This window comes from Oenanthe melanoleuca, chromosome 1A, assembly GCF_029582105.1.
Source record: "Oenanthe melanoleuca isolate GR-GAL-2019-014 chromosome 1A, OMel1.0, whole genome shotgun sequence".
In the NCBI taxonomy this organism is placed as follows: Eukaryota; Metazoa; Chordata; class Aves; order Passeriformes; family Muscicapidae; genus Oenanthe; species Oenanthe melanoleuca.
Genome location: NC_079334.1, coordinates 4169363 through 4188039, shown reverse-complemented (window position 1 = coordinate 4188039; position 18677 = coordinate 4169363). Strand labels below are relative to the sequence as shown.

The 18677-nt window shown below is 39.2% G+C and overlaps 1 protein-coding gene across 4 annotated transcripts in view; it reads left to right on the top strand.

The window, feature by feature from the left end:
* WNK1 (WNK lysine deficient protein kinase 1) overlaps nucleotides 1-18677 on the top strand; it is a 95779-nt gene that overhangs the window by 31934 nt on the left and 45168 nt on the right. For all 4 annotated transcript variants that reach the window (XM_056508606.1, XM_056508630.1, XM_056508621.1 and 1 more), the window contains exons 3-4: nucleotides 3703-3923; nucleotides 5961-6118. In XM_056508606.1, the coding sequence (XP_056364581.1) occupies nucleotides 3703-3923; nucleotides 5961-6118 (379 nt within the window). The remainder of the gene's footprint in view (nucleotides 1-3702; nucleotides 3924-5960; nucleotides 6119-18677) is intronic.

Below are 18677 nucleotides of genomic sequence, written 5' to 3'. Positions count from 1 at the left end.
AAATTAAGACAAGTCACAGCATTTCAATTCCCTTAGCACAACACCAGAGCACTAGGAATAGGTGATATTTAGATGTGAACAGAGCCCTTTTGCTGAGGGATAACCTACTGTAGGAACATTCTTATTTAAGAGGAGCATTACTAGCGTTGCAGGTATGGTAAAACATCTTACCAAGTTAGCTGGCTTGTCAGTTCTTACTTGTGATGTCCCAGTAAGCACATGCTTTGGAATTTTGAGAGCTCAGGAAAGCAATACTCAGCTTTCAGTTCTAAGAATTTCTTTTTTTTTTTCCTCCAGCTGCTTTCCATTTAGGATGAGCTAGTTGGTAAAGTTCAAAGCTCTAATTCACCTCTCTTGGGAGGTTTTGGGTGTTACCATAATGCAAATAACATGTAAAAATTAAAAAAAATTCACCACCTATTGGTTGATCTGAAACTTGCTGAAGTTTCAGATCAAAATCCTGCAGCTTGGAGCTGTGAGGCAGCCAAGTACACCTCGGGGTGTGCTGAAGGCAGAGGTAAAAGCAGAGCACAGGAGCTGCAGCTGCTGCGAGGGCCTCTAGCGGTGTGGGGGGCTGGTGGGGGCTCCTGCACTGCTGGGAGCCTCCATCCCTCTGCTGGGGTGGGAGTAAAGCTGCCAGCTCTGGATAAAGGAGCTCTGCATATCTCTGGGAGTGTGGAGCTCCAGCCTCCATCCCTCTGCTGGGGTGGGAGTAAAGCTGCCAGCTCTGGAATAAAGGGGCTCTGCATCCCTCACTTAGTTCAGTGCCCATTACACTCTTGGAGAGGCATTCACACCCTACATGTGTAAGCAGGCTGTGAGAGCTGGAAACAGTTTGCCATCTCTTTAGTTGAAATAGCCTGTGTCTTGTGATTTTTTTATTGTGCTTATTGATAGCTACAAATGGACATTCTTAAGAAGAAAAATGGCTCATTGCAAGTCTGGGCTGCAGTTACAGTGAAGTGTTTGTCTTTTGAAATAGCACTGGACAGCTAAGGCTATGACAACATTCTTTAGTCATATGTTCACTGGAGACATTTCTCAGGTTGTTTAATGTATTCCAGATAAAAGAATAGATTTGCTCTTTCATGTGCTGTTTCTGACAAGTAATAACTTAATGGTTTTGCAGCCTTTAAATAAAGTTTACCTAATTTTCTGCTAAATGTTTAGTGCTAAATTTATTTTTTTCTTCCTTTTTTGCTCCATTATTTCTCTCACAGATTTTAATATTTGGACTTGCACTTTATGTCGTGTCATAAGCAAGATGATGAAGTAATACTAGACTATTACAATTATAAAGTAGATTTTCTGTCTGTGGGATTGTTTTGTACCTTGAAATAAGAAAGTCTTTTTATTTAATCCAGAAAAAAGTAATAGGCTCTTTACTTGAAGATCTTTTAAACTGTAGGGTTTTTCCCCACTCTTGTGTAGCTGGAGTTATGATTGTGACTTAGTTTATTTTAGTCCACTTCACTTTTGAGACTTGGCAGGTGAACTGTATGGGAGATTTCAGGTGTGCCTTAAGTGTTTCATGTGCTTGTGGCATGTTCCTAGATTTCTACTGTACACTTGTGTTTGCATATATTTGACTATTACTTCATTATCTTTTTTTTCAGTATGTTTACTTTAAGTGAATTTGATACAAGTGTTGCCCTTGTTGTTTTGGTACTTGGGACATAGACATTGTTGTCTAATGTAAAAAAGTGATCAGAACACAACTGTGATGATTTCTTAAAGGAAATTTTCTCTCATTTTTTTAGTAAGGATTCCTATAGCTCCTTGATCTCTGTGTAACTGTAGTTACAGAAACTTAGACTGAAAACCTCCTGAGGTCTCTTCAAGCCCAAGTTATTCTATAAGAGTAGGAAAAGTGAAAACATGCTGGCTAGTAGGCTTGTCAATTTTTGTGTATTTATATGTGCTTCCATTTTAAATTGTTTTCTGCATTAAGTGACATGTGACTTAGGACAGTGTTATGGAACAGTGACAGTCACACTGCATGATGCTGGGAGATGGTTGGATCCAGGTCCTTCAGCTGTGAGAAGCTGGCAGTGGACTAGCATATTTGTAACCAAGAATGCAATTAGGGATTCCAGATGCTGAACTGAAGTGCCCCTACCATGTGATCTTTGGAACAGGCTCAAGAGAGATGAATGAGGGTTATGTCAATAGCAAGAATTCAAGTGGTAGCTGATGGGATTCAGAACCTCCTTCAGTTGGTCTCCTTCCTTGGCTTGGCTTTTCCCCTTCCTTTCTTTACATCCTAAGACCTGATTTCTTCTGGATCTGACTTTGCTTTTACAGATTTGTTTTCACAGCAGGATCATTGCTAGCAGCTTGATTTTCCAGTTCGTGTTGTGAACTGGAGGAATTAAAATAAAAGGGTTTAATACAGTGCATTTCTGTGTTGGAGCTGATTGAAGTGATTTCATCAGAACTGCATCTTCTAATTAAGTGAACCTGCAGAAGAGACTGACCACTACCACAGAATAATTGAACACAACTTGCTTTTAGTTTTAATATTTGCAGTTGCTAGACTCCATGCTGGTCACAGAATTTACTAGCAGTCTTGCTGTAGTGTGAAACTGGTCTTTATGTGGGACTCTGACTGAGTAACATTGCCCAGCATGAATAAAGTCCTTGCTCTACACATAGTCCAGCCTGTACTTTTTCAGAAGGAGCAAAACACTTCAGATTGTGTTACCCAAAGAGAGGTTGAGAGAGAACTTTGCTGGAAAGCACTTAAAAACTGTCAGAGGTTATTCACCTTGTGGCATCTCTAATCTGCTGAAGTTAAGTAACAGAGTAAGATCTTAGTCTTAGGTCACACACATTGAAAAATATTTGTGCTATGATATGTGATTCTTCTGATGTGGGGTTTGAAGGAGTGGCAAAGATTGAACAGTGAAGGTTGGGTTGCATTCCACCTGCAGGGGGATACAGACTTACCTGTGAACTCTTCCACTTCAATTATTTGACAGAGCCTTTTTAAAGATTGCTCTGCTCTGTCTGTATCTATCCACAATTTTGAAGTAATGAATAGTACCAGCTGGATTCAGGTGATCAAACCCTGTCCTGCACCAGGGAGAGGATTTCTAAGAATTTCTAATTTACTTGATAGCTCCACAGGTAAATTTGAAGCAGATTTAAAATGTAATGTGGAAACCTTGAACAGAATGCTTGGACCACTCTTGTAAATGAGGGAATAATGATTGCAGAGCTCTTGCAGTTTTCCACAGCTCTGTACTTTGTTGGTTATTAACATTTTGGATCTAGTGACCCACCTCCCCATCCAGTAACAATTAATCAAGATAGAGATTGTAAGTGTTTAAGAAGTTAAATACATAAAGAATAATTCATGAGCCTTGAATTATTTGTCATTGAAATTTAGCAATCCAACTGTCTAATTACTGTAGAATGATTTTGTATGCAGAGGAGTTATCAGCTATGTACACCAAGCTTTCACATTTTTGTTTCATCATTATAGTCTGCTGGCTAGAAGAAAGGAGATAGGTTTTGTAAAGAGGAATCATCCTTGGCTCCTCTGAAGTCCTGAAACACCTAGGTAGATTTTAAAATAGAAGCTTAAATTTATCCACGCCTTTAATTACTGTTTCTTTGCATCCCAACAGCAAATGGTATAGTTTTATCTACTGTTCGTTAGCAGAATCTGTTTAACCTATTGTTGCTTTTTTTCACTAGGTATTTGAAAAGATTTAAAGTGATGAAAATTAAAGTCCTACGAAGCTGGTGCCGTCAGATATTGAAAGGCTTACAATTTCTACACACACGCACTCCTCCCATCATTCACAGAGACTTAAAATGTGACAACATCTTCATTACTGGCCCCACTGGATCAGTCAAGATTGGAGACCTTGGCCTGGCAACCCTGAAACGAGCTTCTTTTGCCAAAAGTGTGATAGGTAAGCCTCTCCTGTTTTGGAGGCTGCTGAGCCAGTCTACCTCTTTGGAGACTTGAGTGTTTTAAAAACTTTCCTAAAAAACATGCTGAAAAGGTACATGGTCAAAGCCTGAAAATATGTAGGCTTTGTCTCTGGGTTGCAGAGGTCATTCTGTGTTCCTAATGCAAAGACAGACATCTTGAAATTTTGGTTGTGCTTTGGATATTTGTATATTAACATTAGCTATTTCAGAATATAGAGCTCTTGTCCTGCCCAACAATCTAGTGCAACACTGTTGATAAAACCACTCTTTGTTATATCTAAATCTTGCCTTTGATGTGGTGCTGCTCCAAGAAATGTACAAGTACATTTTGATGACCAAACAACATTTTGATATTTAGGATAGCATTAGTTTATACAGCCAAATTTTTTTAAATTGTCACCAGGGGTTAATATTGAATCTCTTGCATCTTGTGAGTAATCAGAACCTGAGGTATACCAAAGAAAGTCAATATTATATATGTATTTAAATAAGAAGACCTTACTTAGGGAGTCTGTAAAATGTGGATTTTTGTGAGTCAGGAGGGTGCATTGGGAAATACTGCTTTATTCTGGCTCTGTCCCTGTGTATCCATCCATTCATAACCTTTTTCAGGAATTGGTTTGGTAGAACCTAGTGTAATCTTTGTTACTGATTCTTGAAAGAATTGGTTTTATCAACTTTGTTTTTATAGTTGGGTGGATAGACTGCAGGGAATGAAGTTTCTTTCGCTCTCAGTATTTAGAGCTTGCTAAAATTAAGCATTACTCAACAGTCCTGTGCCAGATTCCTAGCTGGGATCAATGGTGTATACCTGTAAATTTTCTTGCAAGCTGTCGCTGAAATATTTCCTGCTTCTTAACCAGGTCAAAGTATTAATAGGGAAGAAAAGAATGGTGTTAAAAAACCATAATTTCTTAAGCGTATTTGTCATATCTTCAAATTTATCAATGGAAAATTACCATCTGTTACATTATCTGTTAATGATTAGCCTTTGAATAAATGACTGCAATTACATTCTTTTTGGTTTAGCGTGGTGGAAACAAGCAGTGGGCTGGAGAATGATCTGTAAATTGTCTGGAATCTGGTGTCTGCAGGAAATAATTCTGTGCTTAAATTTACAAAAAGCAAACTTTCATCTCTGGCTTAAAGTAAATCTGATCATACAATGCAGGCCCTTTGTTTGCAGAGGGGCTCTGTGATGCTTCACTGGGCAATAATTTTCTGCACACTATTTAAATGGGACTTGTTGAATCTCACGCTCTATGCCTGTAACTCAATCTCTCTGTATTTCTGAGTATTTTTGACTGTAGGATGTCCCTCACTAATGCCTGTATCTGCAGTAGGCCTAAAAATATACTGCAGGTGGGAAGGTAAGTATATGAAGAAAAGGGCTCTGGTGAGTGGCCTTTGCAGAAAATTACCTTTTATCCTCTTTTCACGGAGATTTATACTTGTAACAATAGAGCTTTTCATTGCAAGGCCTTACCCGAACCATTCTACTTGAGCAAGTAGATGGAGAGCACCAGGTCAGAGACTAGCTGTGGGCTCTTACCAGTACTACTTCTTTTGCAGCAGAGGGCAGTCAGGTAATTCATTGAACAAGGTTTAATGTGCCTCTTTTCTTACAGGGAGACAAGGTAAGTGCCTTAACTCTCTTTAGTATTTGGTTTGCAGCCTATGGCTAGTCTACAATTTTCCCCTCTTCTTATCCCCTCCCCTCCCGTTTGATTTCAGGCTAATCCAGTCTGTTCTGGTACTTGTATCAACTAACATAGCTAAACCAGGAATTGCATCAGATCTCACATGCCATTGTTATTCCATAAAGGCCTTGCAATGGAAGACTCACAAAGTACATTGGTGCAACAGAGTCACTAAGGGTTTCCTCCCTCTTCTTTTTGCCTCCACTTTCTCTTGTCTCACAGGTCTGCGCAGCCGCTTGTCCCTGCGGTGAGTAACGCCAGCAGCCTCTGCTCGCTTTGAGACATTTAGAGTCTGAATCGTTCTTTTAATTTAAGGTACCCCAGAGTTCATGGCCCCCGAGATGTATGAGGAGAAATATGATGAGTCCGTTGATGTGTATGCTTTTGGGATGTGTATGCTAGAGATGGCCACGTCTGAGTACCCCTATTCCGAGTGCCAAAATGCCGCGCAGATCTACCGCCGAGTGACCAGTGTAAGTCCCTCCTCACTACTCCAGCTACTGCTTTTAGCAGCAAAGGACAGCACCACTGCAGTGCAAGAGTGTGTGAGGGGAAAAAACAAGCTGAATAGAGGTTATTTTGGGGTGAGTGCAAAGTTACAGGGTTTTTGAACTCACTGAATGTCTGCCAGATGCTTGGAAAATATGTCAATAGAAATAAAATTTTGCATGTGTTCATGCTCTTCTTTCAGTAGGTAAGTAGGTATTACATAGGATTTAAAAAAATACGAAGAAACCAAGCCCTCAAACCAAACAACGAAATGCACTAGAATAATAACAGATTATTTTCTAAGCCACTTGGGGGATGGTGGAAGCAGTTCTGTCTTGAAGAGAAGCTGATAACCTTGTTCTGGATAACAAATTTGAGCACTGGCTTAGCTGCCTGCCAGTTACCTAGAGTGATTTTTAATAGTTTATTGAATTCTGAGTGGCTCTTAGCTCCTGTGTTTTGGGGGCACTTGTTATAATGATGAAGTGGAAACACTTGATAAATAGCAGGAAGTTATTCCACCCTGGTAAGTACTGAGCAAGTGTGGGTAGTGGTGGAGGTGGAGGCATTGTGGGAGAAAACAAGCACAGCTGAGAAGGCAATAAAGAGATTAGAGCTGCCCCATGTGACCAGACTGAGGGAAACATGCAGACCCTCAGTACAGGAAGCAGAACTGCAGTGTTAGAAATGTGCAGTGCTAGAAATGCACTATGGTGTGGCTAGATTTAATCTGGGATATCTGAGGCAGTGTTGTGAAGACTGTACCAGTGCAGTGAAACAAACATGTTCAACCTTGTGACCTGAGCATTCAGAAAGAATAGTGAGGGGGCTGATTGGGGAAGTGAAAACTCGCGTTGGGTTTCTCATAATACCTGTGCATGTGTGCAAAGGATAAAAAAAAACCCCAGACTTACCTCTTTGTCCATAGACAAATGAGTTCCTGTTAATTTTTTTCATGCATATTATCTCAGAGAAGTTACAGATCTAAGAAACAACTTGCCTACTTTGGAAAAATTAAACAATAAGACTATCCCTTTTTTTCCAGGGAAATACTGGAGTGGCACAGAAAAAGGAAAGAAAAGGCATAAGTGGTCACTTCAGTTTTCTGCACAGATATTAGAATAAGTTTTAATATACATACGTGCATATGCATAGAGTTGTTTTTTTTTTGGTTTGGATTTTTCTTGCATGTTGGCAAACTTACCTGTGATTTTCTAAACAGAGTTTAAGAACTAGGCTGAAGTCTAGCCCTTACTCTGTGTACAGCATAATCTGACCTGGAAGCAGTAGAGATGATTGAAAGAAAGCTACATATCTTACTGTAACAGTCTCTGGTACCTTTTACTGTGCCTGTGGATGTGTCTTGGACAGAGCCAAAGCAGGAGACATGGCCTAATATAACTGTCCTGCCTGTTCCTTAAGAAGTGCAAGGAACTGGATTGTTGGTGAGAATCAGCTGTTGGGACAGTCTCAGGCTTGGAAATCTCCAGGTCTTACAGACTTGTCTTTTCCCTGATCTTTGAAGTACATAACCAGAAAGCTTTGTAGGGACTTGTAGCAGAACAAGTTACCTAGAGACTTACCAGGGTTTCACTTACCTTGATTGTGTGGTGCTCCTTTCTCCCCACTGTTTTTGGCTCATGGTGGAAGTTCTAAGTGGATGAGGAACACTGGCAATTTTTTGGTCTGTCCAGCACCACCTTCTATTGTACTCTGCTGATGGTTCACAAATCAAATCTATTGGTTGATTTTTTTATTTTTTTCCCCCCAACTATTTAATTTGCTGCTTGAGAGCTCTTAAGATAGACTTTGATATGAAATCCAGCAAATCTTGTTTTCTTTCAGAAGGAGCAAGGGACAGGAAGGTAAAGAAAATGAAATGCACATTTGTCTGCTTGGAAAGGCTCTGTGCCTTGGTATATTTGGGTTTGTTTATTTCAGTGTAGTTGCAAATCAGTTTGTTCAAAACAAAACCAACCAGAAACAAAATGTGAAGAATTTTCAAGGAAGGCTTCCAATGAAGGGAAGAAATGTTATCTGGAAATAAAGCACAATCCTGTCTTAAATGATAATGGAGGATTTGGTGTAGTATAATGTGGAAAGAGACCTGTGTTACAAAAGTGAAATAAAATACTCCTGGCATTCTCTTTTTTGTTCCATGAAAGCTCTGTGAACCAATGTGAAAAAGAGCCAAGTAGTTTTAGATTTAGAAGATTTTAGAAATTTAGACCATGTGTGCAATTGTGGGTGAGTGGTGAACCATTTGCCAAATTCAGTACTTGAAAGGACTGTGTGTGAACTAGCAATAACAGAGTGGAGGCAGAAAACCCCCTCCTGCAAAGGTGGCTGCAGCAGGAGATCTCCTTAGAAGGACACCTCCTTCTAATGTATATTGGAAGTGGATGTGTCTTGTAGATGTTTAGCATCTCCATTGCAGCCCTTTTATTGCTACCTCCCTGACCATGTTTAGGGGTGTTTTGAGGTAGCAGCTACTGTCCTGCTGTGCCTTAAATTGGAAGGATTATTTTATCTAGGTGCATACAGAGAGCAGAAGGAAGGACAATAGCAATGGTCTGTTATGAAAGGTCATACCATATTGGAGCTTAAATACCACGGAAACCCCAAAGGCTAAAAGATCAATGTGTGCAGCCACTCACTGCAGACCATTTGTATTTAAATTAGTTTATTTCCCTCACTCTCTATATGGGAACACTTAGGCTTAGTAAAAAGCAAAGTTGCTCAATTAAAATTAAATCCTTGCTACTGCTTGGGACAGAATATTGTAAAAGGTGTCTTAGTGCCCAGTGTCCTCTCAGAACCTCTTGGTAATGCCAGCTTATGTTCTTTTCTCCCATTTTGGCTGTGCATTGGTCACTTTGTTTTAGGGGGCCTTCACCTACATTGCATTTTGGCCTGACACCTTTTGTGCCAAGGATGGCTCTAACTCATGCCCAGATACTGCAGCTTTGCAGCATTGCTCAGAGTACTCAGTCCTGTTCTACCTCTTTGGTTCAGGGTCTTTCCTCATGGTTGGAATCAGTGTTTTGTTAAATAATACACCTTGGCAAGCACAGATCTAGAACTTGGATCTGAAGGCTGAAGTTCCTTTCTCAGATGAGACATTTTTTGGCCCAGGCAGTAATTGTTGCTTCACATCTCGGACAATAGCATTGCTGCAATAAGCCTGCTGTTCCTAAGATGCTCATCTACACTGTCTCACTGGGAAGTTCTTGTAATTCCTTAATACATTCCTAGGATAAAGGTCTTGAATTTTCTCTGGCTCAAGAAACCTAAGTCCAATTAAGTTGTTATTCTGGATCACTTTATCTGGAATAATTCTTTTAACAGAGAAATCTGGGTATATACTTGACTTAAAAAACACAACTGTGCAGAATTTGTAGGGCTCAAGGTATTATGCTGGACTTGGTTTTACCATTCTGGTAAGGAAATCAGCAGTTTGACACAGAATATTGACCTCTGTACTTGCACCCTTTAGCATACTCAGTCCAGACCCTTTCACTAGCAGTTTCTGTAGAAAGGAAAGACATCTGCATGGCTTGTCATTCAAGCATAAAGGAACCAACCTAGCCTTGCTCTTTGTTTTCATTAAATCATGGTGTTGCAATTTTGTCTCAAAACCCTGTTTTCTGCATTGAAGCCACCCTCTACTGTTCTTTGCCAATGGTTCAAAGTAAATTAGGAGTCAGTGCTTAAAGAAATTGCAGCTCTTTGGATTTTTACCTTCCTGTTGGATGGGGAAATCTGATGTTTAAGCAGTATGTCTCCTCAGCTGGGACTGAATGTGTAAGTGAGCACTTACTGATGCCTACTTGGCCTCAGGAAAGAAATAATCTAAGCCTTCAATAAATTGATAACAAGCTACACTATTGTTAAAGTGCTGTTTCCCCCTCCTTTAGTTTTTTTTTTTCCTCTGCCCTCTCATGCAAGCACAACTGTGTGTATAGTATGCTACTAGATTGGGGAATGGATCCCTTTTTTTGTTTGTTTTTTTTTTTTTACAATTCTGCTCTGTATCCAAGTAATGCAGAGAGTTACAATGCAAAATGAAATCAAGATATGTAATTCTGTTATGTACTTGCTTGCATAAAAAAAAAAAAAAAAAAAGTAAAATCTTGCTAAAATTCAGGAGGGTTTCCCTGTCTGATTTTGTTCTTCTCAGGAGACTGGTATGTTTTCCTTGACCTGTTCCATGCATATTGCAATTAAACAGTTTGTCACAGGAGATATTTAAAATAGGCTACACGTGCATTTAAATGGAAAAAGAGATATTTATAGAACAGACATCTTAAGTATGATTTCTTAATTTAGTCTGTTTGGGAATCAATGCAGTGAAGGCATAACTAACTTCAGCTGCTTTGCCTCAGCCTCTGGTAGGACCATGGAAACCTAAGCTGGTGCCTCAAAATCTAGATTTCTAATATTGGATGTCCCAAGACTTAAATTTGCTAGATGATTGACTAGCCCTAAGACTAGTAAAAATAAATTAATATGTTTATTATGCAGATTTTTTTCCTTCCTGCATATCTACCACTAACATAAAAATCAAAATATGTTCACTGCAAAAAAGTTAATAAAACCATCCTCAGTTTCAAATGTACTAATCATCTGAGTATGAGCAGAAAACTCCCTTTTTCTTTCTCCCCCTCCCATATAAACTTACCTTTTAAGTTTTCCTGAGGGACTTGTGCTCTGTGCTTGGTTTTCTCCACGCTTACTTTAACAAAGTGAAGTTTTGCATTTGTCCTTTCTTTCACCAGAAGTTCAGTCTCTTCTCTCTAAGCAAATGTCTGTTGTGTGAGCTGCCTTAGGATGAGAAGGGGGGAAAAAAAGCATTTTGCATTTTGACTTTTAAAAAAAAAAAGGTTGTCCTCTACTAAAATGTTCCACAGCAAGCATAACATTTTCTGCTTGGTTCTCCAGAGCTTAAAAAAGGGCCTAAGGGAACAAGGCACATAATGAGTAACCTGACCAGGCAGTGTCTAACCGGTTTAAAACTCCTTAATCTCCCTAACTGGTGGGAACTGGAACTCACTGGTAGGGTGAAGGTCATTCTCTTGTCTGTCTTGGAAACAAGGCAGTTACAAAGCACTGTAGTTTGATCAGATGAGATAAAATTAATCTTTTCTTTAGTGTCTTCAAAGTTAGGCATCATAACTGTCTCGACCAGTCAGCTGCTTCATTTTCACTAGAGATGCAGTGGGCCAAGTATTCCAGCTCTTACTTTTTTCTTCTTCCTGAGAGGTTTTAAATAGCAAATAAAAAATGCTAAACCTTTAGACCTATGATTAATTTTACTTGTGGTGCTTAATGAGTGATGATTAATTTCCTCTTCTACTTCCTGGAAGCAATATCTAGCATTTTTTAGGCATGAATAAAACTGTTTTCTTTACCCTGAATGACTTGGTTTCTTGACCTGGTTTAAATAGATACAGAGAGATCTTTCCTATCAACCTTTCTAGTGAAAAAAGCATTGGAAAAAAATCAGTGGAAAAGTAGTGGAGGAAACCCTCCAACAAATAAGGTCATCTTTTGTGAAAGCAGGTATTGAAAGGCCACAAACCTTCAACCAAGCACAGAAAACAGTTTAATTGTAAGAAAGGGTAAATTCTTGTATTCCTTCAGAGAGGAAACTGGCAGTAAAGTGTGAAAGGCTAAAAAAAATTGTACATTATGTGCAATTCCCTTGTCACACACTGACTGAACTGAAGAATGCTTAAACTTCTAGCACTTGCTTCTTGTAGCCATTCCAATCCGTCACAAGCATTTTGCTGGAACAGCTTTAAGAGTGCAGAATCTTCCTGTGTGGGGATTCAGTCATTGACTCATCAATTCAGAAATATAGATCCTTAAAAGTGGAAGGTGGGAATTCAAGGATTTGAAGCATTAATATCTTAAGCAGCCTTGCGTGTTACTTTAGAATTCCTCTTTAACAAGTTACAATGATCCAGGTAAGGGAAAGCAGTGATCAGCTTGAGCTTCTAAGTCAGTCAGCAAAGCTGATGGAGGGAGTGGCACATCTGTCTTAGCAGGACAGGCTCAGGGAGCTGGACCTGTTCAGCCTCAGGAAGACTGAGGGACCTTATCAATGTCTGTGTATCTGCAGGGAGGGTGGCAGAGGATGCAGCCAGGGTTTTGGTGGTACCAGGAAATAGGACACAGGCAAGGGGCAGAAACTGATGCACAGAAGTTCCACCTGAACATGAGGAAGATTTTCTTTCCTGTGCAGTGACCATGCACTGGAACAGATTGTCCAGAGAGGATGTGGAGTCTCCCTCACTGGGGATATTCCAGAACCTTCTGGAGGCAATCCTGTGCTCTGGGATGGTCCTGCTGGAGCAGGGAGGTGGGAGCAGATGATCAGTGTGGTCCCTTCCAGCCTCACCCAGTCTGTGATTTTGTGTGGTTTGAACAGTTAAATCAGATGATGCCTGAGTTTGGAAGGGAAAATGCTTATTCAACTAAATTATTTTCTAAAAGTAGCTCACTGTTCAGCACTGTTCGTCTTTAAGATAACAGCTAAAACTTTTTTTGTCAATATTGATGTGAAACAAACTAGGCTTGAAGTAAAGGGAGCTATTTCTTTCTTATGTTTCTCACTGATGAGCCTGGATTGTCTTTTGGCAGTTTTGAACAGGATATGATTTTTAGATGATCAGGAATTAAAAGGAGTGGAGGATTGTGAGCAATGGTTGAATTGCATAAAATTCAGTGTAACTTAAGTTCTGAAATGTAATAGTAATGCAGAGTTTCTAAATGTATTTTTAGAAACCTAAATAAATTCACAGAATATGGGCTAAACAATGTATCTTGAAAAAATTGAAAAGTTTTAAAACTATCTTTTACAGATTAGGTCTCTTAAAACAATGATCCTATTATTTAAAATTCTCTTCTGTACTACCATTCATTTCTTACATTAACTGAGGTTAATTTAACAGGAGATGGGAAGGTGGCTCTTTGGAACAGGGAGGTGATAAGTGTTTTTCAAATGCCTGGCTCTGCATTGTGATGAGAACCACTATAGTTCTGTTATTGGTGAATCCCTGAAGCATTCCTGTGGGAAGACTGATGGTTCAATGTTATTTGTCAGAGAGTGCCACTAGTTAAAAATACTGACACTAAGAATGCATAGGCTACTATTTCTTGTCCTGCCAGCTGTACTGCTATAGTTGCAAGGGGTAGGAATGGGATAACTCCAGGAAAGTGTTCACTCCTATTAGAATAAGTCTGAAAATAAAGGGCATGGGGACTTTTGGTGCATTGTTGGAATTGTGCACTATTTCTGGTATTTGCAACGTTACCTTAGGCCTTTTAAGTAGATAATCCTCTCTAAAAAACTATTTCTGGTACCAGATGGGTTTTGTGGTCCATGTTACATCATTTTTTAAAAAATTTAGTTTGAAGTCCAGTGGAACTAATCTGTGGCTGTTGAGTTACTGTACATGAACTTAAAAATGAGTGCAGAACGATGATTTTCTACCAGAGTGGAAGCAGATTAAAGCAGAGAGTGCAACTAATACAATTTCATTTTTCAAAAACATGTTTTCCATACTGAAAATAGAAGACAGACACATCTAGTATTGTGTCACTGTGGTATTTCTAAATATATATGTAAGTGAAATGTATGTCTAGGCATGTCTGGTTTTGGGGTTTTTTTTTTTTTGAAAGCCATTTGTAAGCTCAAGTCCCAGTAAAGCCAAAGGTCTTTGAGCTAACTCAAGGTGTTCACATTATAGAAGCAGCTTCCCTGCTTCTATGGGTGAGGTTAAAGAACTGTGCGTGAAGGAGGCAACTGACCTTACCTTTATGCTTTTGTGCAAGAGTAAAACAGTTAATACCTGAGCTACTTGTCCAATCAGACTTTACTGTTACAGAAGAACCTCTGTTTCTAAAGAAGGCTCTGTTCACTGTTCATGCACCAATATGCTAATTGTTTGCCAGATGTATACTAAGAAAAAAGTTTCCTGTTCTGGAGCTTGATTAATTTATTCTATATGTTAGAATTGCTGCAATTACAGTAGCTGTTTTGATTTTTTTTTTTTTTTTTTTTTTTTTTTTTTTTTTTTTTTTTTTTTTAACTGAATGAGTATTCTTAGCTTCAAATTCTTTGGACTTCTGAAATAAATGATACTTTATTTACCTGGTGGTTTTGAAGAACAGTGGACTTCTGTGTCTTAAGTGAAAACGTTTTTACTGGACTGGATCACTTGTCAGTGGGGTAGCTCTGAGCCAGAGTATATATTCTGCACTAGTTCACAGCATTTCAGTATTCTCACAAATACAGTGGGTTTTGACTTGAGTTACTGAGTTTTACTTGAGAGTGTTGGAAAGGATTGCTGCCAGTGATTTCTAAGAAGAGTTATGACTAGTTCCTGTTCAAACTTATATGTGTAGAACTGTAGTCTCCTATAGCAGTCTTGTAAGGCTTTGAATGCTGTGAAATCTTTGGCTTTAGTAGATAAAAGTACAGTGTTGAGACACTGAGAGACAAGTTTATTGAGTAGGCAGTGTCAGTATTCTCCAGCTCTTGGGCTTGTGGGTCACCTGTAGGATATGTATGTGAAGGTGATAGTGAGCAATGATTGCTGGCCAAATGAGGAGTCTGTTTTATTCTGTTCACCAAAACTTCTCTCATATAAATTTAACTCTAGGAAGAAGCAATTAGTTTGAGTGTGTCAATCAAGATACAGATATATCTTGTGTGTATAACAACTTTAATTCTGTACATCTGGCAATTTGTTGTTGTGATTGACCTCTATTTTTTTTATTAACAACTTAATATTTATTTGAGGTTAGGTGGTAAATTGAAGAGGAAGAATTTCTGTTTTGTGATCAGTGAGGTTGCAGCCAGCAGGCCTGTAGAAATTCTACAGCTTTGCCATTGTCTTCAGAGTGTGATTCTGAGCTCTGGGCACACCCGCTGACCTGTTGGTTTGGAAAAAGTTAAGGGCCATGTGGTTTAAATAACTTGCACAGTCTTACACACTCTGCACTGCAGAGAGTAAAGGCCAGTTGGTTAAAGTGTTTGAGTGGCATAGAGCTCTCAAATAGTTGAGATGGGAGATTTTGATGTGGAAGATGGTAGATCTGGCAATTGAAAATGTGCAGTTGTTGGTTTTGATCAGAAGAGGAGACAGGAAGGCCTGTCCTGCCTGAACAGTGCCTCATGAGCTGGCTCTGGCTCACTCAAGCTTTCATCTCCTTCCACTGCTTATATTGCAGTAATGCTGTTTACTCTGCTAGGATACTGATCTGGGACAGAGCTTATGCTGCAGGATTTACCAATTTAATTCTTGGCAGAATTATCAATTGTCCAGAATTAATTGCTATGAAAATACTGACATCAGTGAAGCTATCTGTTTAGTATGTTGCATTTCTATTAAAAAAAAAAAAAAACAAACAAAAAAACAAACTACTCTAGTTTGCTTTTTAACCAGAACAAGAAAAAAAATCAATCCTCTGTAGGCAAACCATGTATCTCTTGAACTGAGCAAATCTTAAGCTGAAGCCTTTCTTATCATAGTACATATTCAGTTGAACTGGGGTGAGAATTATCAAAACAATTTCAGGAGTATCCTGTATGAAATAAGGAAAAAACTAAATCTGAAAGATTCTTCTTAGAGCAGGCAGCAAGATTAAGCTGAAGGATTAGAGGTGGTGGAATGGTTAAACATGCAGGTTTTGAGGGCTGGGTAGGTAACTAATTGCAGGTAGTGAAATTTAGGAGATCACGGGGTAAACCAATTTAAATGCTGTATATACCATTGCCTGAGGGCTTCTTTGGCACTGAGGGAAAGAGGTCACATCTTTTTTTTCCACTGCAATCATATGCTTTCTCTAAATTCTTGAATTAATGGTTTGTGGCAGCCTGGGACTGGCTCAAACTAGAATGGTAGCAACTTAGCAAAAAGGAAATATAGACACTTTAATGACTTTGTTTGTGTGATTTGACTTTGCTGCTGGTGCTATTAGCTTCTGGACTGCAGTGTTAGGACATTTTGTTTGAGAAGATTAATCAGTTATTGTAGAATTCTTTTTAGACTCTTAGAGTTTCAGCATCTTTGGAAAGAGTCAAGCAAGAGTTGTGGTTAGACTGGGACAAGTAGACTTGACTTGTAGAGAGCTGAAATATTGAATGTTCTTTGCAGGTCATGCCATGTACCCCAGAAAAGTGTAGCCTTAATTAAGTGTGTGGAGTGTTGCTTTTGCAACATGGATGGTGTATACTCTAAAAACACCACTGGTATAACTGTGGTATGCTTGAGGGACTGAATGTGTTATTTTGGGGTGAAAAGTGATCTTGGTAATTCTAAATTGAATTTCATCACCACTAGCTTGACAAAATTAGTTTGCTTAACTTCATCTTTGAAAACAGTGTGTGTGATCTTTCTTAGCATTGCTTCTTATGTCCTTACAATGAAAAACCCAAACCCTGAAGCTATGGCCAGCTGGTTTGATTAATAAATGGATTTTACAATAGTTGCTTGGAACTAGATATCAGAAGAAAAAAAAACTTCAGATTGAGTTTTGAAGCTTAGTGAGAGGTACTAGAATATATAACTCTAGACAGCTTGTGAGCATGTGGTGTAAACCAAGCAACAATGCAGCTTTCTAACATTGTCCAGCAGTTCAAAAATCACCTTCAAATCTCTGTGCCCTCACATTAAGGAAAAGGGAAAAGGAAATTGGATGGTGTTGCCACAGGTAGCAGAATGCATTATACTACCTTAGTGCTGACTTGTGTTTAGTTAGGCTGAAAGGCAGTGAGCTGTGTGTGTACTGCTGTAGCTCCAGGGAAAGGAGAGAAGCAGCAGGTGCCTTCATTCCCCTGCACAACACACGGAGTGACTGCTCCAGCAGGTACTGGTGCAGCAGCAGGAGGGAACTGTATGATGATCACACTCCCAGCCTTAAACTCTTGCCGAAAAGCTGGGTGGAGAGTAGGCAGAGCAGCCGAGTGGGAGGGCGGGGACATGCAGAGGAAGTAAAGGATCCCTGAGCTGTCACCTCTTCCTCCTCTTGGGAGGCTGGGCAGGCAGAAAGGGACATGCTTGCCTCTTGCTTACACTGATTCTTTCCATTCACTAGTAGAGTGACAAAAGCAGGTATTGAACTCAAATCTCTGCAGCCTCATGTACTGGACTTGGAAAATAACAAGAAGTGTCAGAGAGAAAACAATGCTCCCTTCTAGCCTGGATGTCTGCTTTCCTTCTGCTGTGCGTTAAATCCACAGCCCCGCCGAGTCCCGTGGGAAAATAGCACCTTGCTGACTCTGTGGTGTGTGTGCCTCTCTTTTCCTGATGGATTTCACAAAAAGAGAGATCTGTCCCATCTTTGTCATTGTTAAGTCCCACTGCTGCTGCTCTCACAAGGATTGTGCTAAAGAGGTAAGAGTTTCAGCTTTGTCAAGTGCGTGTGGCCACAGGAAAAGTATTTTGGAGGTGAATTAGAGTCCTCTAATCTTTTGAACTGCTTTGCATTTGCATAACTTGGTTCTTTAGCTTTTAAACTTGACTTTACTTTTTCCCCTGTAGTTTTTTAAAATGTAAATTAAAATCCTGACCATCAAGGCTGGAACATTAGTTGATTCTGCTATTCTATCTATGGTTTTGGTCCAAATCTAAGTATTTTTTCTTAAATTTAGAATGTCTGATGCTATGAAACCCTTCATCTGCCTTCATTTTGATTTCTTGTAGAAGTTATATAGCATCGATTGTACCTTCTCTGATGAAGTAAATTACATTTTCAGTATCTCTTGCATTAGAACAAGATGTTAAACTGCTGACTCTGTAATCTGGTGATCTAACTAATGCAAAATATTACGTGTTTCCAGGCAAAAATTGTTAGGAAGAATTATGGATAGCTTATACTCTGGGGTTTAAAAGTTTCCTGGAGATTCAGTGTTTTTGAGAATACGTAACTTGCCTTTAGTTGATCAAATAACCCTATATGTTAAATTTTGGAACATGTTTTTTCACCTGCTTAAAATCTGATACAATCACAAACTTTATCACAACTAAGATAAGTGAAATATGAAATCTTATGCTTAACATGTAAACTGAGTTTTTTGTTTTGTGTCTGTGGATACCTACATAAATTCGCATATTTTTGAGGTAATCTCAAAATCTAAATTTAATTTTAATTTTAAATTGGTGCTCCTTTCAAAATAAGCAGTTCTGCCCTGACTGTCCTGTCAGCCTGAGAGCTCGAGCAGCAGTGTAGGGAACTTCAGCTCACTGGAAGCTGCTGCAGCCTTTTTTGGTTGGATTTGTTTCAAGTCTTATACATGCTGTGATTTGGTTCATTTGCAACTGTATAAATGTGTTTGCTGGCAAAAGAAAGGAAATTACACGGGTGTGAGAATGGGAAATGGAGAAAAAGAAGCTGTTTTCAGCAGCACTGCCAGCTTGTGTGATTTTAGAACAGTAGCTCGAGAAAATGTTGATTTTCACGAGTGTCTGTTATACCTGTCTACGCTTTTTTTTCCTTGTGGGAGCTCTTCCTGCTGTTTCATTAGCAAACTTG